The sequence below is a fragment of the Podarcis melisellensis genome (assembly GCF_964234715.1).
Source record: "Podarcis melisellensis genome assembly, chromosome: 15".
Taxonomy (NCBI): domain Eukaryota; kingdom Metazoa; phylum Chordata; class Lepidosauria; order Squamata; family Lacertidae; genus Podarcis; species Podarcis melisellensis.
In genome coordinates, this window is record NC_138532.1 from 33,685,283 (window position 1) to 33,708,662 (window position 23,380).

The 23,380-nt window shown below is 46.9% G+C and overlaps 2 protein-coding genes across 9 annotated transcripts in view; one reads left to right on the plus strand and one right to left on the minus strand.

Moving 5' to 3' along the window:
* Positions 1-6,997: 6,997 nt before the first annotated feature.
* LOC309357987 (uncharacterized protein) lies at positions 6,998-9,810 on the minus strand. 4 transcript variants are annotated; one of them, XM_081890743.1, is made up of 4 exons: positions 9,328-9,641; positions 8,218-8,379; positions 7,940-8,062; positions 6,998-7,253 (listed from the first exon to the last, which is right to left on the minus strand). In XM_081890743.1, exons 1-4 carry the CDS (start codon positions 9,487-9,489, stop codon positions 7,197-7,199), a joined length of 504 nt encoding a protein of 167 aa, XP_081746869.1. In that variant the 5' UTR covers positions 9,490-9,641; the 3' UTR covers positions 6,998-7,196. The 4 variants fall into 4 exon arrangements, 1 of the variants encoding a protein (XP_081746869.1); XR_014163250.1 differs by lacking the exon at positions 7,940-8,062; XR_014163251.1 differs by lacking the exon at positions 7,940-8,062 and having other exon boundaries at positions 8,143-8,379.
* The window catches only part of GTF2IRD1 (GTF2I repeat domain containing 1), an 86,141-nt gene continuing 71,558 nt past the window's right edge, over positions 8,798-23,380 (plus strand). The window contains exon 1 of one of the 5 annotated variants that reach the window (XM_081890286.1): positions 8,798-8,937. Coding sequence is in view for 3 of the 5 variants with exons in the window: in XM_081890281.1 (XP_081746407.1) it covers positions 18,073-18,183 (111 nt within the window). In the remaining 2 variants the exon portion in view is untranslated. Of the gene's footprint in view, positions 8,938-17,972; positions 18,184-20,185; positions 20,370-23,380 lie in introns of those variants that run through there. The other 4 variants (XM_081890287.1, XM_081890281.1, XM_081890283.1 and 1 more) reach the window with 4 other exon arrangements.

The window sequence follows — 23,380 nt, forward strand, 5'->3', positions numbered from 1 at the left end:
TTGTGCAGATGCCCAATTATTGTCTTCCAAACCAACTACTCTATTCGGAACTTAAAAATGGAAAGCGTAATGCTGGTGGTCAACAAAAGAGGTTTAAAGACCTTCTCAAGGCAAATCTTTAAAAATGTAGTATAAACACCAACAATTGGGAGCGCGCCAATTGGAGAACAGTCTTGATCAAAGGTGTCATGGGCTTTGAAGACACTCGAACTCAGGACACAAGGGAGAAACGTGCTAAGAGGAAGGCACACTTGACAAATCCACACCATGATCATCAACTCCCTTCCGGAAACCAATGTCCCCACTGTGGAAGGATGTGTGGGTCCAGAATTGGCCTCCACAGTCACTTACGGACTCATTGTTAAAACCGTGTTTATGGAAGACAATCTTACTCGGCTACGAGTGTTAGAAGAAGAAGAAGAAGAAGAAGAAGAAGAAGAAGAAGAAGAAGAAGAAGAAGAAGGAGAAGACTAGAAGACTCACTCCCAAGTTTCAGAGAAGGCCAGGCGCAGTCTGCAGGGTTCTTGTTCCTGCTATTGCTTTTTTTTTTTAAAGCGAAACAATGCATACTGTGTGTTGCTTGATCAAATCAATCAGCCAAATGTAGATGAGATTGGGTGCTGTGACTCAGTTCTGCACCAGCTGGAGCTGCATCGCCCATGTTTGGGTGGCTGGTGTTTGTGTCTGCGTCTGTGAGAGAGAGCCTGCATCAAGAAGTGCGATCGGCTACAGCACAGCTGGCTCCGGGTGATGACGAGACTTCTTTTTTTACATTTCAATGCAGCCCCATAACCCACGTTCTCCCGATGCTGAACGATTCAATTGTAAAAAGCCATAAAAAATTAAAACCAAAGCTGCACACACACAGACACACACAAATTAGAAGGGAGACAATGAGCAGCATGGGAGTATATAAACGAGCATATTTTTTAAAAGCACTGAAACTATTAAGTTTAAATACTTAAAACTGAAAGGGCTTTTCTCAGCACCAAAAGGACCAAGTGAACCTCTTTTGGGAGGATTTTCCATAGTCAGTTTGATCTAGGAGTGCCACTGCAATTGCAGACATATATTGAGTCTTCAGCTCAGCAGGCTCTAAACCAGCCTTTGCCCACCTGTGGCTCCCTAGATGTGATGGACTCCTTATCGCCCCAGTGGTGGCTGGTGTCTATTGAGACTGGTTGGGCAGAAAGCAGGGAGGCCAACAGCAGGTGGCGCCAGAGCCAAAGACACACAGAGCCAACCAGGAAGTCTTCACAGAGTGGCAGAAGATGGTGAGGGGTTGAGGATCAGTGCACAGGAACCAGAGCAGCAAGCCCCTCTGAAAGGAACAGCTTTGTTCACTTGGCGTTGTGCAGGTCGGCTATGTAAATTGGCCTGTGTGTTGACAAATGTGTGTTTGTGTAGGGGTGCCATGTTGAATTGCTTGGCACCAAAACATCTCAGTGTGGACCAACTCCTTTCCCTCGTGTTCTTTACACCTTTGTGTGTTTTCGCAACAATGAAGTGAAAATATGGACGGTGTATACTCCTTTCCTTCGCATCCCATTCTTATTATAGTGCATCCTCTCTCTCTCTCTCTCTCTCTCTCTCTCTCTCTCTCTCTCTCTCTCTCTCTCTCTCTCTCTCTTGCTGTTGTTTTTCTTCTTTTTAAAGCACATATACGGAGCTTTAGTTCTGAGCAAAAAGTGAGAGGAAGGCTTTGGGGCACCCGAGATGCTGTCAGACTTTGCTAGAGGAAAGAATATGGCTCTTGCATTTAAACCGTTTGAAGTATTAATTAAAAAGAATTATGCACAGGATGAAGGATCTGAAGTGTGCCTTTGAATCTCAATAAGGCATCGGGATTACAAATAGCCAGGGGAGCTGTGAAAGGAGAGGGAGAAGCAGGGTGGGGCGTCGGGAGGAGAAAAATAAAGCGAGCTGCCTGTCTTGGGAAAATCTCTTGTTGGAGATGAACAAGGATCCTGAGGGAAAAAAACATTCTGGACAACTTTTGGTGCTTAGGGCACGAGAGTTTGAACCCGGAGTTCAGAAAAGGTTGAAGGACCAACCATGTTTATTTGCTTTTATTTGAGATTATTATAGCCTGCCTTTCCTCCAGGGAACTCAAGACAGCAAGCTTCGGTTTTGTCTCCCCTCCATTTTATCCCCAAGACAAGGTTAGTCTGATGGTTAGTTTCATCCAAGGACATCTGGTGAGCTTTGTGCCTGGATTTGGTCTTCCCAATCCTAGTCCAACACTCTGAATGGCTCAGTCGGTAGAGCAGGAGACTCTTAATCTTGGGGTTGTGGGTTTGAGCCCCACTTTGGGCAAAAAAATCCCTGCTTTGCAGGGGGTTGGACTAGGTGATCCTCGGGTACCCTTCCAACTCTACAATTCTATGATTCAGAACCTGTCTCCTTCCAAACGCCGTTGGACTCCAACTCCCATCATTCCTGCTGGCTGGGGCTGATGGGAGCTGGAGTCCAACACAATCTAGAGAGCCACAGTTTAGCCACTCCTGCCCTAATCTCTGTGCTGCACTGGTCAGCATTATGCCCACATTAAAAACAAACGAACCCTTCCCCAATGTGTCTTACAAGAGAATATAAGAATACGATCTCAGGGCCCCAGCAAGGTCTCTCCAGTGCACTGCTTGCAGAGCACATTCTTGCAGAGCAAGCGTCTCACTCCTGCACACTTTGAAGTGAAGGCTTCCTTCACTTGCTTTCCACCACAGTACAAAAAGATGCTTTGGCAGGCTCCTCCCCTTATGCACTTCAGCCAATCAGCATTGAGCAAAGGGCTCTTTAAAATCCTGCCTCCCCAGCATCACATTGGCAGATCGTCCGACAAAGCCCAATCTGGACTCAAGGGTAGACCAAAGGACAGAGAAAAACTTAGCAGAAAGATGCCAGAATTCGTGGCTTAGGCAAGGCTCAACTACAACATAATGTTACAAAAGGGTCTGTGTTCCTTTGGAGAACTGAGACGCAGTGGAGACTGTTGAAGCTTTAACAAATTGGTTTATTCACCTGTTTACACGTTCCGTCTGCATGAAGGGAGTCCAGATCTTACAGCATAATCATCCCAAGAGGGGTTTGTCCCCCACAGCAGTGCAGCTCTGGAATCCAAGCCATCTCTCCCAGCCAGCCTTCAGCCAGCCTGCCCAAGATGGATCCCAGTCTTCTTCCCAGAACACCCTGCTAAAAACTCTCTTTTCCTGTCGCCTCACACCCAGTTACCATGGTAAGCTTCCAAATCCCCAGCCTCTGTTCACACCTCAGGGCAAGCAAGGAGGACAGTTCTCTTGCATTGCCAGTGGTCCTGTCATGTTTCTTAATGGCCCTAGCTTTTGCATAGGCTGGCTCAGGAATTCCTCTGCAGCTTGTATTTCTCCCTACACATCCAAAATAATCAGAATCCTACCATTTATCAATTTCTGCTTGATCTGGCCAATGGTCCAACTAATCCAGCATCCTATTCTCATGGTAGCCGACCAGATGCCAAAAGGCAGGGGTAGCCTGGAAGGTTTTGCCGCTGCAGTGAAATGGCCGGAGGTGTCACTCTGTACAATGCGGCAAAGGTGGAACCAGAAGGCCACAAAGAATCACATTCACACATTGGAGGTGAAAAAAACAGACAGGATCTCTCCCTGATCTTTTCCGAATGATATCAGTCTCCCCTTTGTCCATTCGCCCTCTAGCCCAGGCATGCCCAAAGTCCATTTTGGGGGCCTAATCTGGCCTGCCAATCGGTTTAATCCAGCTCCTGCGGCAGTTTATTTCCTGGGGTAAAATCCTGAAGAAAAAAACCAACTCAACAACTTCAATCAAAAGCTCAACAACTTTGGTCGGCCCTCACGGCCCTTCACTTCATCAAATCTGGCCCTCCTTGACAAAAGTTTGGACACCACTGCTCTAGCCACTTGTGGAAGCCCAAATTACTCCCAAGAAACTGGAGATGTGTGAGAGAGTAATTTATCCATTCTAGAAAGGCAGGCTTCTGCTTTCTCCTGCCCTGCCGCCCCTTAAATCTAAATGGAGATTTATTTATTTAAGAACTGGATCGAAGGAGGCTTTCCGTTCCAACTCCACTTGCGAGCCCTATTTAAAAATGGATCAATATCGGGCTGACCTTGGGCACGGCTGTACTGAGCCGCTTCACGGGGTGTGTGTCACCGTCTGAAAGGAGGAATCGCCTCCCCCAGCTGTTACTGCAATCCTTTGCTTCAGCAAGCACGAAATTGCTGCCAGGCAGCCGTCGCGTATTACATTTCCCCCAGTTGCGACCCGTTCTGTGGGGTGTCGAGAGATGGATTTGCTCACAATGGGGTTTGCCCCAAGCAATAATGTGCCCCCTGTTACTCTCTGACTACAGTGTTACCTCGGGTTACATACGCTTCAGGGTACATACGCTTCAGGTTACAGACTCCGCTAAGCCAGAAATATTACCTCAGGTTAAGAACTTTGCTTCAGGATGAGAACAGAAATTGTGCTCTGGCGGCGCGGCAGCAGCAGGAGGCCCCATTAGCTAAAGTGGTGCTTCAGGTTAAGAACAGTTTCAGGTTAAGAATGGACCTCCAGAACGAATTAAGTACTTAACCCGAGGTACCACTCTACTTCTAACCCAGCACAGTGGCATAGCGTGGGAGGCAGGGGGCCGTGGCCCCGGGAGATAATTCTGAAGGTGCGCAACCAGGAGCCCCCCATGCGGACACTGGCTTCCATGGGGATCCCCAGCCCAGCAAAAGTGGCAGAGCAGCTGACCAGGGGAATGCTGCTGTCAGTGCCCAGGCACATTCTGGTGGGCCCCGTCCCCAGCTCTCCGTCCTTCTCTTCCTCCCTGCTTGCCTGTTGCCAGGGGTCTCTGGGCCCTGGAGCCTGGCCTAGCAGGGTTGCCAGGTCCCCGGCAGAGGCTGGCAATTGTGGAGCCTCCGGAGGGCTCTGTCTGCCTTTCTCGTGCTCACGAGAGCACATTTCTGAAGCCCCTTGGTCTCCAAACTGCACTGAGGCCGGCTTCCTCGCTGAATGGCCACCCAGCCAGAGCTCGCTCGCTTCTCGCTTGGTGTGCTGTGCTCCCCAGGGGGTGGCAGAAGCAGCCCAGGCCCACAGTGAGTGGGCACAGGCGGAGGCAGGCAAAGGGCAACCCCAGTGGGGCACGGAATGGTGCCCCCTCTGTTAGGGGGATTTGCCCACCAAGGAAAGGGATGGGATAGGCTGAAGCATCTCACCTTGGCAGGCATTATATTAAAAAATATAGGTCTCTCCAGTGTCTGGCTATGATGCTTCTGGCTGCTGAAAGTTGGTGGGTTATGAGTTCTTTGTGGTGTAAGTGGGCATTATTGTCTTGGAAGATGCTTAGTAAGGTCAATTCTGAGGTGATTTCTAATACTTGCTTGGTTATTTTACTTATTTCTCGTATGGCTGTTGTCCAGGATAGTTGGATTTTGGGGCACTCCCACCACATGTGGAGGTATGTGCAAGCATGGACCAATGGTACCAAATAGTATGGGAAACAGCCCTACTAGAAAAACTTAACCAATAAACTAAAACTGACACGGGGACAAATAGAAGAAGACACCTTCAGCCCGGTATGGCTCCCCTTTATCACATACACAGCCCAACAAGACAACGACAAAAATCCACCAACAGCATACAAATCAGTATGGCTAACCTGATCCAAAACACCCACTCACACATGAAAACAAAGACCACCACAGCCAACCACAAATGAATAAAATGAATAACCACACCCTAGGCCAACCCCAACCTCTCTCACCACCAAAGGAACACAAGTGCGCAGCAGAGAACCTGCACAAGCAACGCTGACACCAAACCCCACATAGTAAGTAAAATAGAAACATCGCCACCCGACCCCACCCCCATCCATCTTTCCCCCCCTCCATCCACCTCTTTCCCCCTTTTCTTCCCAATGTCTCAACAAATGAAACTGATTTGTAAAAATGTTACATGGGGGAGGGGGATATGAAAGAGAGACATTGCACACACTTTTGTAAATCAAGAAAATATTTAATAATAAAAGCAAATTGCCAATGATTTAACTCAGATAGGATACAGTTGACCTGGTGTACTTAGACTGCAAAACACTTTTGACAAAGTCCCTCACCCAAGACTTCAGATACAGATAGGTAGCCGTGTTGGTCTGCCATAGTCAAAACAAAAAAAATTCCTTCCAGTAGCACCTTAAAGACCAACTAAGTTAGTTCTTGGTATGAGCTTTCGTGTGCATGCACACTTCTTCAGATACACTGAAACAGAAGTTTCCAGACCCTTCTATATAGTGAGAAGGTGGGGAGGGGTATTACTCAGAAGGGTGGTGGGAATGGGTGATTGGCAGATAGCTGTGATGAGCCTGTTGACGACTCTTAATGACTGCAATAGGTCTTACAGGAAAAGGCAAGGGGTGAGAAGGTGAAAAATGGCTTTGTCATGTATAATGAGATAAGAATCCAAGGTCTTTGTTCAGACCAGGACTCTCCATGGTTTTAAGTTTGGTGATAAGTTGCAATTTAGCAGCTTCTCTTTCCAGTCTATTTCTGAAATTCCTTTGTAGTAAAACAGCTACTTTGAGATCTTGTATAGAATGTCCTGGGAGATTGAAGTGTTCTCCTACTGGTTTCTCTGTCTTGTGATTCCTGATGTCCGATTTATGTCCGTTTATTCTTTGGCGTAAGGTCTGGCCTGTTTGTCCAATATAGAGAGCTGAAGGACACTGTTGGCAATTGAACTTAAAACCATGCCTTTTCCTGTAAGACCTATTGCAGTCATTAAGAGTCGTCAACAGGCTCATCACAGCTATCTGCCAATCACCCATTCCCACCACCCTTCTGAGTAATACCCCTCCCCACCTTCTCACTATATAGAAGGGTCTGGAAACTTCTGTTTCAGTGTATCTGAAGAAGTGTGCATGCACACGAAAGCTCATACCAAGAACTAACTTAGTTGGTCTTTAAGGTGCTACTGGAAGGAATTTTTTTTGTTTTGACCAAGACTTCAGAGTAAGCTTAGCCATCATGGGGCAGGAAGAGAGATCAGTTGCTGGTTAACGAACAGGATGCAAAGGTTATAAATGAATGGACAGTTTCCCCAATGGATGCAGGATGTGAAGTTCCTCAGAGTTCAGCCCCATGGGATCTGTGCTTTTCAACTTGCTCAGCTCTTTGATGCTGGGAGCCAAAGGCAGCTGTGATTCAAGGCTGCTGGGGCAGGCTAGTCTGCACTGACTGGCAGCAGCTCTCCAGGCCACACTGAAAGCACAAAAGGATCCTGGGAAATGTAGTTTGCTCCACAGAGAACTACAGTTCCTAGCACTCTCAGCAGACTACAGCTCCCAGGATTATTTCAGAGGGAAGCCATGCGCTTTCACTGTACGGTGTGGATTTGACCTGAAGGTCGCATAGCCTAGCATGCTGAAAGCCATCAAAACATTTAGGGGAACTTTGAAAATCTGACGATAAGGACACACTCCCAAATACAGTGGTACCTCGGGTTATATACACTTCAGGTTACAAACTCCACTAACCCAGAAATAGTACCTCGGGTTAAGAACTTTGCTTCAGGATGAGAACAGAAATTCTGCAGCGGCGGCAGCAGCAGGAGGCCCCATTAGCTAAAGTGGTACCTCAGGTTAAGAACAGTTTCAGGTTAAGAACGGACCTCCAGAATGAATTAAGTTCATAATCAGAGGTACCACTGTAGACTGGGTATTGCTTATTTTACAACCTTCCCTCATGGGGTTCGGGACTACAACTCCCATGTGCCCCAGCCATGACTGATGGGAATTGTAGCCCAAAACGTCTGGAGGGCACCGCACCCGAAGGCTGCTTCATTGCATGTGTCTCTTGCAAAGAACATAGACTCATAGAACTGGAAGGCACCCCAGGGGTCATCTAGTCTAACCCGCTGCAATGCAGGAATCTCAACTGGATCATACATGGGAGGTGGCCACCCAACCTTTGCACTTGGGCAGATGAGACCTTCCTCCTTGAGAAACAGCTGGAGCATTTCCCTTCCCATCCTCTTGAGCTGCTTTGCGGGATTCCTCCGCTGAGCTGACCTGAAAACCCATAAGAAAGACAGAAGAGCATTGCCGGATCAGGCCAGCAGCCCACCCTACCCAGCACCCTGGCTCAGCACCTAGGTGAGGGAAACCCTCCAGCAGGATCCGTGCACAAAAGCAACTCTCCCCTCTTGGGGTTTCCAACAACTGACATTCAAAAGCATTGCTGCCTCCGACCCGTGGGGGTCGCCCCCTTTGCAGCCCTCAGCCGCCTCCTCCTCCTCCACGAACTGGTCCCAATCCGCCTTTTTAAAGCCATCCAACTTGATGGGGGCCTCTTCCTCTAAGTTCTGCTGCGGGGTTTTCTTTGCATCCTAGAAAATAAATTGGTGGGAAAAAAGGAAGCCTTTATTTATCTCGGGCAGAAAGACACACACAAACACGGAGAGAGAGAGAGAAAGCTCTTGCACGCCTGCAGTTTACAATTTGCTGCTGCTGCTGCTGCAAAACTCTCTCCCTCTCTTTCTGCCTGCTTTCCCTTTCCCTGCCTCTTAATCCTGTATGTAAATGGCAGCCAATGGATGCGGCTCTTGAGCGGGGCTGGGATTAGAGCCGGGGCGAATGGGTGGCAATCTTACTGGGATTACAGAACAAAGAGGCGCCCTCCCCCTCGCTCGCCTGCGCTGCAGCCCCCGGGAGGAAGGGGCTGGCTGCATGGGCCCCCCCTGCTCGGCCCGCCACCCCCTCCCCGTAGCATCCACCCCCACCCCCGGGGCGCCCAGGGTGCCGATTACCCCCACCCCCCCTTCCAGTCCCCCCACCCTCCTCCTCCTCTTCCCTCCTCTCTCTCCTTCCTCCTCCTCCATACAGATTAATTCCACCCTGCAATCCAGGCGGGAGGAGCCGGCAGCTGGGAGAGGCTGATCCCTGCGGTAAGAGTAACTTTTCCAGACCCCCCCCAACCTACACCCCCTTCTACTTTGCCCTGGTCCAGATCCACATCCCACCTCTCCCCCCCCCCACGTTTGCATCGCGAGCATCCCCCACCCCCCTTCTCCTCTCTCTTTTGCGCCTTGATTTTTGCGCGCGCGCGTTCTGCGGGCGCGCAGTTTTGCAGTTTGCGCCGGTCTTGCGGATGTTCCTGGGGGGGGGGGGAGGGAGGTGGGATTATTCGGAATTAAAAGACGTGGTGCGGTGGGGAGGGGGCTGGTTTGCCAGGGAGGAGTTGGGGGGGAGGGCTAGATGGCCAGTCAGCCCTGATGTGTCTCAGGTGTAAGACATCGCAGTCGTTATTTGTTTTGTGTGTGTTTTGGGGAGCTTACGGTTTGTGTCTTGGGGTGGAGAGCAGGTTGCGTCCGTGCTTTTTCCTCTTGTCCCGGTGGGGGTGGGTTGGGGGAAAGGTTAATTTCAAGCTGAGGTGCAGGAAATGTTGATGGTGAGATGGTTTGTGTGGGGAGGGGGGGTTTTGAGTCTTCCTCTGGCATCCTCCTCCTCTGCGGTTTGGGAATGAGGTCAGTGTGGGGAAGCCAGGCTATAGGAAAGTGAGTTGATGATTGACTAAGACCTTTCACCCTTTCTTTCTTTCTTTCTTTCTTTCTTTCTTTCTTTCTTTCTTTCTTTCTTTCTTTCTTTCTTTCTTTCTCCCCCATCCACAACACTTTGCTGCTTTTCCTGCAGTTTCTGGTTCTCTTCCACCCCCAAACCTACCTGGACTTGCAACAGCCATTCACCCCTCTCCCCTCTTCCCCAAACTTGAAAATTGGGAGCTCTTTTTCAGACTGCAAACACATCCAGTCTTTTCTCTTTTCCACTCGGCCTTCCTATTTCATGTCAGTGAGGAAGGGGAGAACTCAATGCGGTTTAACCATTTTGACACTGCCAGCATTCTTACTTTGAACAGCTATTTATGGCAATCATTATCACGTTTTGAATTTCTGCTCCAAGTTCTGCCCCGAGTTGTTGTTGTTTTTTTAAAGGGCAGTTCTCTATCTCTAACCAATCCCATGTAACATTTCTCTCCTAATCGGAGAGATCTGATTATTGCTTAAATTTTATAATAAAAGCACCCACCTGGATCCCTCCCAGCCTTCAAAAAGTAGAAATCCCTTCCCTCCCTGTGCGTGCGGCCTGCTTGCTGTTTGATTCGTGGGTGAGCAAAAGGCACTCTGCATATGCTCAGAGGCTTCGTCCTTCGGATGCTTGGCAGGTTTAGCTCTGGTGTAAAATAAAAAAGGGACGTTGGGCTGAACTTTGGGTAAACCCTGTTCTCACCCCCAGCAAAAGGAAAAAGTATGCTGGGTTTTGGAAGGTTCTCTGTTTCACTGCATTTAGCCTCAGTTATCCTTTCTGTACTTGCTGTTGTATTTACAGTACATTAAAAAAAAAAAGGAGGACCAGCGCTTTAGGAGGATGATGATCTGTATCCCTGGCATCTCCAGGTCGGGTTGGGAATATTCCCTGCCTCCGTATACCTGGAGAGCTGGTCTGACTTCAGCCCTCTCTGCTCCCCCCCAAAAAAACCCTATATCTTTGGTGGGGTGGGTGCAGATTTATTCCCCCACCGCTGTGCATGTGACTGATGCTTTTTTAATATAAAGTAAAAAGGGGGGTTTGTACTGGCACCTCCAGAGTATTCCTGGATGACTTGGCATCAGCAGGGGCAGCCAGGCCTTCCTCCTGTGTTGCATCGATCAGCTTTGCGGCACTTTGCAAGAAGGCAAGTCGCTTTAAAAAAACAACCCCAAAACAGATTTATCCACAAGCAGGGAAGAGGCTGCAGCAGGAAAGTGTGTGTGTTTTGTGTGGATAACCCAGCACAGCAGTACGGCTTAAAAATAGAAACGGGTGGTTTAACCGGCGAGGCACTCCCTAGGTCTTTTCAAAAATAATAATAATAGAAAACCGCTAACCAGACACAGAAAAATGTGACCATGCGCTTTGGGAAGGGAAATTGCAGGCAGGGCTGTTGCGGAAGAGAGGGGCAGAGGGGGGGGGCACGGGAGAGGTTAAACTCCAGGTCTGCCTGGCAAGTTGCACCCTAGCAAAGATTTGTTCCTTTTTTTTAAAAAAAAATGACACAGTGAGGAATTCGGTCAGGAAGGGCAACGTGCCGCAAGAGTTCCTGTCGGATTAAATTCCCCTCGGTATGTTGCACATGCCGGCACATTTTCCAGTTCAGGTTTACCTGTTAATGGAAAAATTGAACGGGGCTATTCACCTGCGCAGGTTCTGTTCAGGTGGAGATGGCAAGCAGGGTGAGGGGTGCGTGACAATTCTGTACATCAAGGATGATGGGTATATATTCATGCGTGTCTTTCAAGAGAGAGGGAGTGTTTTTTCCTGGGCATAAGGAGTCATGCTTGACCCAGAAAGGCATTTCCCCCCCCCACCTCCTTCTGTCATAGTTCACTGTGTGGCTTTGAGTGAATTCAGTTTAGTCAATCCCTTCTCTAAGGTGCCATGTCATAACCAAGCTGCATTTGTAAGAAACCTATACAGTGGTACCTCAGGTTAAGTACTTAATTCGTTCCGGAGGTCTGTACTTAACCTGAAACTGTTCTTAACCTGAAGCACCACTTTAGCTAATGGGGCCTCCTGCTGCTGCCGGAGCACGATTTCTGTTCTCAACCTGAAGCAAAGTTCTTAACCTGAAGCACTATTTCTGGGTTAATGGAGTCTGTAACCTGAAGCATATGTAACCTGAAGCATATGTAACCCGAGGTACCACTGTACTTTGGAACTCTCTGCCTATTGATATCAGGAAGACACCTTCGCTGTTCTCTTTTTGGTGCCTGCTAAAAAATTTTTTGATTAGACAAGCCTGTCCAAATAAAGTTGATGTGTGTGTTTTAATCTGCTTTTTAGTTTAGTGCCAATTTTAAATTTTTTTTTAATGTTCTAGATTGTTGCTTTTTTACTGTTTTCAAACAATCACAATTTAATTGTTTTGTTTATTCTTTTTGTAAACTGCTTCAAGGTTTGTTTGTTTTTGCAAACGAACACGTACCAGGTCTTAGGTTCGATCCCAGGCATCGCCAGTTTAAAAAAAGGGACAGAACTTGGTTGGAGGTGATGGCAAAATGTTCATTAAAACTCTTGACTTCCCAATAGCCCAGCAGACAATACTAGGTTAGGAGGACAAATAGCATTTAGGACTGAGTGCTGTTGGAAGGGAGATCTGCAAATTTTGTGTATAAAAGCCCTTTACCCATAATTTGGGACACGGGTGGCGCTGTGGGTTAAACCACAGAGCCCAGGACTTGCCGATCAGGAGGTCGGCGGTTTGAATCCCCACGACAGGGTGAGCTCCCGTTGCTCGGTCCCTGCTTCTGCCAACCTAGCAGTTCGAAAGCACGTCAAAGTGCAAGTAGATAAATAGGTACCACTCTGGCGGGAAGATAAACGGCATTTCTGTGCGCTGCTCTGGTTTGCCAGAAGTGGCTTAGTCATGCTGGCCACATGACCCAGAAGCTGTACGCCGGCTCCCTCGGCCAGTAAAGTGAGATGAGCACCGCAACCCCAGAGTCGGCCACAACTGGACCTAATTGTCAGGGGTCCCTTTACCTTTACCGTACCCATTTGAGCATTGGGGACAAATATTGGGGACAAATTTGATCATTGGGGACCCATAATTTGAGCATTGGGAAGCACTTCATGAATTTAAATGTTCTATATAATCCACAGTTAATAACAGCCAATTGCATGAATGTTTATTATTGCTTTTATATCTGAGGAGCTCAAGGTGGCACACATGGCTCTTCCCTCCCCATTTTATTCTCACAACAGCCCTGTGAGGTAGGTTAGACCGAGAGACAGCCATTGGTCCACGGCCACCCATTGAGCTTAGGACTGAACCCTGATCTCCCAGATTCCTAGTCCGACACTCTTAACCACTGCACCACATTGGCTTCCTAGAGTCCTTCTGCTATGGGGCATCTCTATAAATTCAGTAGGTCAATAAATAAATATGGGGAAAGCAAAATGTCACTTGGAGAGAAGGATCTGAAATATTTTCCCAGAAGCTTGAATTTGCTCTGTTCTGGATTGTTTCATTGGGTGTTTTAACGTGTTGTAAACTATGTTGATATTTCCCCACCCCCCTTTCAAATATAAAGCGGTATAGAAATAAAATAAAAATAATAAATGCCATTTCAAAACAATAAAAAGTGCCTTACGTTGCGGTGACCATAACCCAGGTTTAAAGTGCCATCTGAGTTTCTAACACTGGGAATGGGACAGTAACATTATAACCAGGAAAACTAGCGTAAGATTCCCCATGTCTGAATGCAACCCCAGATTGGAACAGGTAAGGTAATTATTTTTATCCAAGAACATCTGTGAGGGAACCCCTCCCTGCCCCTGGCAGGGGTGCCCCTGTCACCTCGCCTCTGATGGTTTCTTATGTTTTAAACTGGAACCAGGCAGTCACATAGAGGACTGCCTTCTATAATGTAGGACACACTGCCGTGCTGTTCTCAACCAGGTGCTGTTCTGGCTGGGACTCGTGGGAGTTATAGTTGGAGAACCACAGAGAGCACCCAGTGGGCAAAGTCGGCAACAGTTCTACTCATTGCACTCTGCTGCTTTCAGAGCGAGAATTACTCAGACAGAATCGGAAAGTGTCTGTTTTAAGGGTTATGTTTTGTTCAAAGGGTTATATTCTGTCTGCTTGGGAGATGGATGGGGTTTCTGTTTAAGATGAACCCGACTTGATTTATGGACAGCCTCCTCAGTCCGCTGTCTGAAGCCTTCACTCCGACCGCAAGCCAATAATTCGTTTGCTTGTTTTGTTAAGTAGCTGGATTTTTTATTTTATTCCGAATTTCCCCATGCTGCTTTCAATGAAAAAAAAACGATGTAACTGCTGCAAAATGTAATCTAAAAGGTCTTGTAAAAATTAAAAGCATTCAGCTGTATTAAAAACCAGCTCTCAAGAAAAAAAGGAAGATTTTACAAAAACACCCCACAGAAGCAAGACTCAGTTTGGAATAAAAGCTTCTTCAGCCCTCTAACAAGGGGGAGAGAGGGGTGTGCTGGGTTATCTATATCTGCCATCTCCTGCTATTTAAAGGTAAGGTGAAAAACACAGTCATCAACTGGGATGCAGCAGCAAAAAAAGCTCATGCTATTCCAGGCTGCATCAACGGAAGTATAGTGTCCAGATCAAGGGAAGTCACAGTACCGCTCTATTCCGCGTTGGGCAGACCACACCTGGAATATACTGTGTCCAATTCTGTGCACCACAGTTTAAGAAGGATGTTGATCAAGGGTCTGGAAGCCAAGCCTGATGAGGAATGGTTGAAGGAGTTGGGGATGTTTAACCTGGAAAAGAGGAGACGGAGAGGAGATAGGCTAGCCATCTTCAAATATCTCAAGGGCTATCGTATGGAAGATGGAACAAGCTTGTTTTCTCCTGCCCTGGAGGGAACAGCCCAAACCAATGGTTTCAGATGACGAGAAAGGAAGTTCCAACTAAACATTAGGAAGAGCTTTCTGACACTAAGAGCTGTTTGGCAGTGGAACGGGCGCCCTCGGAAGGTGGTGGACTTGGAGGTTTTTAAATTGAGGTGGTGTGGGCTACCTGTCAAGCATTTTCTGGCTGGGATTTCTTGATAGCAATGGGTTGGGCTAGATGGCCTTTGGAGCCCCTTCAAGCCGTATGAGTCTGTAGCCAGATTTGGTTGTCTGCACACTTAAAAAAAGAAAGAAAGAAAATAGATTGGCGGGATCGGGTCACGATGCTAGATTTTGGGTTCTGTTGACAATTTAAGTTGGATAATTTTGTTCTCTCTCTGAAGCTGTGGGTTAAAACAAAAACAAAAACCTCACCCTCCAGCCAGGACATCTTTCTCCTCCACTGCCCTTTTATAAATATATTAAAGAAGGTTGTTTCAAGGGAGTGTTTGCAGGAGATGTATTCCTCCCCCCCCTTTGTAGATGTTAAAACCACTAAATGTTTGTGTCCCTATTTATTTACACATACATACCTACATACTGAATAAACCTACCCAGACCCTGAGATCATCTTAGAGGCACTTTTTCGTGTGCCTCTTCCTCAAGAGGTCCGGTGGGTGGCAACATGAGAACAGGGCCTTTTCTGCAGTGGCTTCCTGTCTGTGGAATGCTCTCCCCAGGGAAGTTCGTCTGGCGCCTTCATTATACAACTTTAGGCACCAGGCAAAAACGTTCCTTTTTAAGCAGGCCTTTGGTTGATCTTACTGACATCCTATGCCCTTTTAAAATGTGGTTTTTTTTAAAAAAGGGGGGGTTATTGTTTTTATTCTGATTATCTATTTTGTGGTTTTATGTTTTGATTTTATTCTGTGAACCACCCTGAGACCTGGTATAGGGCGGTATATAAATTCTGATAACCACCATCAAACCTTTTGTTCTGATCCATCAGGACTGCTCTGATGTTCTTAAGTAGCTCCTGAGCAGCCTCTCTGTCACAAGAGAGAGCTTCTAGATGATGTGAACCTCAGCCCCCTATTTCACAGAATCCTAAGAGTTGGAAGGGGTCCCAGGGGTCATCTAGTCCAACCCCTCCAATGCAGAAATATTTTGCCCAATGTGGAGCTTGAAGCCATCACCCTGAGCTTAAGAGTCTCATTTTCTACTGACTAATGGGGTTTATATACTGCTTTATCATAAAAAAACCCTACATAAAACATACGGTATATCAAAATGACCTATAATCCCCTCTACCTTGGAAATAAAATTGGCCATTTTAAATATATACATTATAAAACAAAATGACATATTGGATTGTGTGTCAAAATTGCATGTCTGGGGTGGCTTGTTTAATTGAACAAAGAAAGTTTTTGCCAGGCGTTTTTGCCTAATATCAATGGGCAGGGAGTTCCCAAGACTTGGTTCCTTGCTAGTGTGGGAGGAGCATTATGTTGCATTTACAAATATAGCCTCCTTTGTGAGATTCCTCTCACCGCTTGCCACTTCAAGCTGTTTCTCTCCCCTTCCCCGCACAGCCCCCTTTTTAATCCAGCAGTGAATCACTGCAAACATTCCCTCTATCCAGCCTGTGCAGTGTGCCAGCTCTCACAGTGAGGGTGAAACAGGGGAGAGAGAACACAAATTCTCCCTTAAACTGCTTTTCCACGTCCAATCTCATTTCCCTCTCTCCTTGTTTGGCCTGCACCCAGTTACCTGGCGCTTTAGCGCGGGAAGGCGGCTGAGGGTGACCTCCGTTTTTTGTTATCTAGCGCCTAGAGTGACGGCCGGTGATACCGATCCAAGTCCGAGGTGTATTCTGAAACCGCTTTGGCCGCCACAAGCCTTTCCTGATAAGGCACAGGTTTTGAATTCCACTTATTTTCCGGGGCCGAAAAAGTAGACGCCTGCCATCATATCTGGGTCACATGGAACGTTTTCTGTGTGATTTTAATCTAGATACTGGGCTGAGTAGACAGCAGCTGAGTTTCTATTGTTAAGGGCTAGCCTGTTCCTTCTCTTTCCTTGTGCCTTCCGAACGGCAGATGTAGAATATTATGATTATTTTTTTTATTTCTTGCCTTGCTGGCCTGTCCCTTCTGCAAGGACCTCGAGGCTGGGCACGTACCGAGCTCATTTGATCCTCCCAATCAGATTCGCAAGGTTGGTTAGGCTGAGAGAGGATTTAAAGTACTATTACACCACTTTAACGGCCATGGCTTCTCCCAAAGCATCCTGGGAACTGTAATAGGTTAACAGGTGCTGAGATCTGTTAGGTGTGGACAGGTACACCGTATTGAGCTAGGTCAGGGGTGCCCAAACTTTTTTCAAAGAGGGCCAGATTTGATGAAGTGAACATGCATGAGGGCCAACCAGAGTTGTTGAGTTTTTTTTTAGGATTTTACCTCAGGACGTATACTGCCATGGGGGCCACATTAAATCGACCGGTCGGCAGGATTAGGCCCCCGAAACGAACTTTGGACATGCCTCAGCTAGGTAAACCGATGGTCTCATCCAGTCTGAGGCATCTTCCTATACCCTTCTCCAAAAGTGCTAGAAATTATCCAGGCGCCAGGAGCGTTTTGCAGCTGGCATGGGTCCAATTGCGACCACATGGAGATTTCTGGATGCCAGGTTGGTTACTAGGGGAAGCAAAATTTCTCTCTGAGAAAGAGCTGAAATATTTTCCACAAGGCTAGTCTTTGTCCTGTTCTGGATTGTTTTATTTGATGTTTTGATGTGCTTTGAGATTCGTTCTTTAAAACGTAAAGCGATATAGAAATGAAATTATTAATGATAATTATAATAAACAACTCCATTGCAAGAAAATAAAAGGCAACCCATAACCTAGGCCATTTGGCGATTAGATTATACAGTGGTAACTTGGGTTACATACGCTTCAGGTTACATACGCTTCAGGTTACAGACTCTGCTAACCCAGAAATACTACCTCGGGTTAAGAACTTTGCTTCAAGATGAGAACAGAAATCGTGCTCTGGCGGCACGGTGGCAGCGGGAGGCCCCATTAGCTAAAGTGGTGCTTCAGGTTAAGAACAGTTTCAGGTTAAGAACGGATCTCCGGAACGAATTAAATACGTAACCAGAAGTACCACTGTATACCTGTGTTTCTGGCACTGCTCCCAAAGCATCCTGGGAACTGTTGTTTGTTAAAGGGTGCTGGGAGTTGTTAAGGATCCCTGTTTCTCTCACAGAGCTACAATTCCCAGGAATTGATTGTTAAATCAGAGAATTGTAGAGATGGAAGGGACTCCCAGTTTTGGGAAGAAGAGAAGCTGGCGTTTGTCCTGAGCGATGGCAGCTTAGAAGGAGCATCCCATGGCCTCTCTATGGGTGCTGCTGACCTTTTCCCTTCGGCAGCTGGGCGAGAAAAAAGGGGAAGCGGAGCGCAAGGACTCTTTATTTTTGAATGCTTTGTGCAAAAAAATGGGGGGTCAAGGAGGGTCAGTTGGGTGGGGAGTAAGAAATGTCCCTATTTGCATCTGAGGAATGTTGGAGGGTATGAGATTCTTCATCTCAGGGTTGTGGGTTCAATCCAACCCCAGATTTCCTGTGTCTCGTCTGCCCTGGCTGTGGAAGGGAGATGAAGGCTTGTTTTGAAGATGGTTGGGGGGCAGACTTTCAGTCCCCCCCCCACCTGCTTCCGGATCATAGATGTTATTCATAGCGGCCTCAAGTGGTCTATCTTCTCCCTCTGCCTCATTTTACCTCGTGTGAATGTCCCCCCTCGCCTCCTCTCCTCTCTCCATCCTTGCTGGCCTCTTGCCACAGCTTCTCTGACCAGTTTTATGAAGAGAAGCCGCCACGGAAAGTGTTTCTCGTTTTTAAGGACACGTACCTATGCCAAGCAGTTTTAAAAAACCCTGGTGAAATCGGGCCCCAACGCTATTAATACAAATCTTGCGGTGGGGAGCGAGAGGCGGGAGGCCTTTGAGTGAGGCATTAAACATTTATTAAAACCATTAGAATTAGTGTCAGGTTGTATTGATTTAAAAAGAGAAGCGCAGGGGAAGCTGCAGTCGACGGCGAGGTGGGCAGAAAAAATGTGTCTCCTCCCCCCCCCTTCCTTTATTATTATGACATTTGTATCTTGCCTTTCCTTCAAGGAAACGTGGTTCTCATTTGGTCCTCACAACAACCCTGTGAAGTAGGCCAGGCTGAGAGAGACAGAGCGAGCTCATGACTGGGCCAAGGTAACCCAGCGAGCTTTGTGGATGAATGAGGATTTGAACCCTGGTATGTCAGCTCCTTAGACTCAGCTACATTAGTAGAGAAACAGCGATTTGAATGCGCTATGAACCTGCAACACCAGATGGCGCCAGAGAGCAGGAAATTTTACAACACAATTTCCCATAGGGATTTTTTTCCTTTTGTTAAAACGATCTAATTTCTGACTTATTTATAGCGTTTTTTCCCTGTGTTTAGATCCACCCCCAGTCCAACACATCAACCATCACACCATATTAGTTCTGGGCTGCAGTGCTGGGTCCAGGGTTTTGTAGGAGTCATTAGGTGAGATCCCTTTTTGTCCTGTGCCCCTGGGGTCTCTCCAGTAATATCTGGACCAGAGTTTTTCATTCAGGACTGGGTATTTGACTGGTCAAAAGTAGAAAAGATTATTTGGTCGACTGACCATTCAAATATTTTGAAAACTTTTGTTGTTGTTGTTTAGAGATGAGATATGTTTAATCATCAGGAGGGCAGAACCTTGGTTAATTTCAGGAGCTTTTGAAGTGAGTTAACCATGATGCAACATGACCGTTTTTTGTTTAATTTTAGTGTGTTGCTATAACTCTTCCCCCATTTATTGATTTTTGCCATAAACAGTAAATGGCTAAAAAACGAACAGGAAATTCTGAATGTTCAGTATATAATTCATTTGCATAACCTGCTTATTTCCCTACTGGTCATTTACTGAAGCTTTAAAGCAGGCATAGGCAAACTCGGCCCTCCAGATGTTTTGGGACTATAACTCCCATCATCCCTGACCACTGGTCCTGTTAACTAGGGATGATGGGAGTTGTAGTCCCAAAACATCTGGAAGGCTGAGTTTGCCTATGCCTGCTTTAAAGTCACACTGTTGCCCTCTTGTATTCAGATAAAACGTGTGTGTGTGTGTGTGTGTGTGTGTGTGTGTGTGTAGTGTTTGCCGACAGATCTGCTTGTGTGTGAACACATTATCATACATGTACATGTGTGACTAGATGTTATTTTTGTTCAGGCTTTATTGTAGCTTTTAACCATGTTAGGTGTGGAGCGGTTGGCCAAACCACTTCTTCTCTCTTCATTTCCTTCTGACACGCAAGGGTCACTCTTCATAGAGAATGCACCTGTCAATCAGTTGCTAGTATCTCACGATTCACCAACACTCCTCTTACAACAGACTGGCCTTTCCTGCTCTTTGTGTTGTTAAGATTGTTGATGATCACCATCGGTTGTTTTCTTGCTTCTTTCTTTCATGGAATCCTAGAACCACAGAGCTGGAAGGGATCCTCCAAGGATCCTCTAGTAGTCCAACCCCCTGCAATGCAGGAATCTTTGTGATCCAGTATTGCTTTTAGCTGCTGCATATTGGGGAAGAGAACTCTGATCCAGTGTTAGAAACTCACATAATATAAGCGACGCCCCAAACGGCTTTTTGAAGCAAGTCACCCAAATGGAATGTCTAGTTGCCATTTGGGGGCAAGATGGCTCCAAAGTCTTTTTTTTTTTTCAAATGATGCACTGACTGTGATTGATTACCAGCTAAGCATCTGGTTAGTTCAGATGACAACCTTCAGCTAGGTCAAGAACTTTGAGAACTTGAAAGAAGAAAAGTCACTTGATCAAGGGATGGCCCGCATATATATTGGCCTATTCCGACCTCTTTTTCTTAATGGTGACACGGAACATTCATAAGGTAGGAATATTCTTCACAACTGTGAGCAGGGCAGTGGGGTGGAGTACATGAAGACAAGCTAGAACAATTAGCTCTGACATTGTTGACTGCTCCTGCTCAGGGTGCACAGAAAAAGCGTTTTGAATTAATCAGAAATTCATGCTTATGGTGCAGATAAAATAGAACGGATAGAATTCTACAGTGTGTGAAAGCAGTCCAGTTCCAATGTTCTGCAGGCATACACCTCCAGATGGTGGAGATTTGAGGCACCATCCTGCTACCCAGGCATCTTCACTTGGTCGCAAGTAGCCAATAGTGTAGGAATGTTCAGGGTGGCAGGAGAGGATATATTGTTTATTAATATCCTTCCTAACTTGCACTAGCAAGTCCCTTTACTTAGCAGAGTGCATTCCCCTTTACGCAGCAGAAAACTGGTTGCAGACTTGTCCAGATTTAATTGTGTTCTAATATTTTCCTGGTAAGACCCCTTGAATCCCTCCTAAAAGAATAAAGGCACCACAGTCTTATTCATAAGCAATAAAAAGAAAGTTTACTCACGACCAGGCAGAGCACAGTGTGATCCCTGAAGGCAGGCTTTTTAGGCTTAAAGTTACAAACATATACAAACAGGTTTACCCCATAAGGGAGATGACCTGGGGGACTGCTTGGCTGGGAGCCAGCAGTTCAGGAAGTTGGCGGGAGGAAAGGAAGATGGAAAAGAGAGAGTATGGCAGCATGCCTTGGCCTTTAATCAGGTCTGGAAAGGTCACGCCCACCCACTAGTCACATGTAAGGAAGGATGCTCCAGCCAGGTGTAACAGGAAGTTCGACTGGCTAGACCAACATCCCCTTGCACGTCCACTCTAGGAAAACAAGGAATGCTGTATTTGACTGCTCCCAGTGGATTACATCCCACAGATAGCCAGGTGCAAAAAGTGCCTGGCTAATTTTGAACACTGCTCTGATTCTAAACCTCTGCTGCCTTGCAGCAATACTGATTCATGAGAAAGGCTTTGGGAGTAAACCCCAGGGAAGAATGCATACCCACTGCCTTGTGGGACATCTTCGGGAGAAGAAAGGGCTAAGGAGTAAACCCTACATGAATCTGGGCTGGACTTTTATGCAAGGAACGACTGGGAAAATCAAACTCGTTCACCCACTTCCAAATCTAAAGTGACGGAGTTCTGAATTCTGCCAACTCAGTAGCCCTATTCAGATGGTCTTGATCCATGCAATTAACTTCATGTAAAGAGAGAACAGGGGACGCGGGGGACGCTGTGGGTTAAACCACAGAGCCTAGGACTTGCCGATCAGAAGGTTGGCAGTTTGAATCCCCGCAACAGGGTGTGCTCCCGTTGCTCGGTCCTTGCTCCTGCCAACCTAGCAGTTTGAAAGCACGTCAAAGTGCAAGTAGATAAATAGGTACCACTCTGGCGGGAAGGTAAACGGCATTTCTGTGCGCTGCTCTGGTTCACCAGAAGCGGCTTAGTTGTGCTGGCCACATGACCCAGAAACTGTACTCCGGCTCCCTTGGCCAGTAAAGCGAGATGAGCGCCGCAACCCCAGAGTTGGCCACGACTGGACCTAATGGTCAGGGGTCCCTTTCCCTTTTTAAAGAGAGAACAGGGCAAACTGTGCTGCTCTCCACCCTTGCTTGCATTTCCTGCAATATCTGTGGGACATATCTGCAGATTTGTATCTCTGGGAAATACATTGCTGTTTTCCTGAGCTGGAACCTTGTGCCATCATGCCCTTAGCATGTGGACAGCATGCATCTCTCCCTCCCTCCCTCCCTCCCTCCCTCCCTCCCTCCCTCCCTCCCTCCCTCCCTCGCCTGCAATCTTAATGTCTAAATAGGGCTAAGACTAACACCTCGTTCTGTGTAATGGGTAGATAAAATGTAAGAGCCTATCGTTTTTTTATTCATTATGGCCACTGCAGCTACTAAAGCTCTGCAAAAATTTTAAAAGTACAGTGGTACCTGGGTTGTCAAATGGCTCGAACAAAATGGCCCCTGAATGCCGCAAGCCCGGAAGTAAGTGTTCTGGTTTGTGAACGTTTTTTGGAAGCCGAATGTCTGACGCGGCTTCCCTGGCTTCTGATTGAGCGCAGGAAGCTCCTGCAGCCAGTCGGAAGCCGTGCCTTGGTTTTCGAACGGTTCCAGAAGTCGGACAGACTCCCGGAATGGATTAAGTTTGACAACCAAGGTACCACTGTACAATCCTTTTCCTGCGCTAATGATGGAAAAGAAAAGAAAAGGCCCTATTATTTATCTACCCCGCTGCCCCTCTCCCGTCCCACTCTGCTTTTGACAAGCTCCATATATGTTTACATTGCTTGCATCCAGAGTCAGTTTGTGTATTACCCAAGTCAGCTTTCTTCGTGAAGTGGTCTGTAAGCATCTCTGCTGAGAGGTTTGCATTTATGCAGGTGTCATTCCCACGGGGAACAAGACAGTGATGTTTCGAGAAGCACCAATATCGTTAATGAATTACAAACATCAAAGCGGAGGAGTTTTCCTTTCCCTCCCCTTTCCTCCCTTCCAGGAGCACAATTCTCAAACCGCTAAATTAGAGACAAAAGGAACCATTTTGAAAATGAATAAAGAAAGATGCTGCTAGGGGGAATCAAAACAAGCAATTTGCCCAAAGCCAAATATGGTCCCCCCCCCCAATCCCGTCCTTCTGCTTTAGAAGTTCAGCCTAAGACAGAAAAAGAACGGCAGAATCTTAAAACAGCGACTGCCATTGCGGGGATTGGGGAATTGCTATCAGTTGACGATATGTCACTGTAATCATCTATATTTATGCCTCTGTTTGTTGTCCCTGTTTACCAACGATAGCCCCTCTGTTGTGGCGTATCAAATATGCCTTCTCAACTACCTCAGCTACATGGTCAGGTTCACACATAACATTACACCATGGTTTGTACACCCAAAACCACCCAGGCCAGCTAACTATGGTTTGTTTGGATTACGAATCTTGGCTTTCATTAACCGTGCTCTCCCATTGCATCCAATCCACAACCCTTGC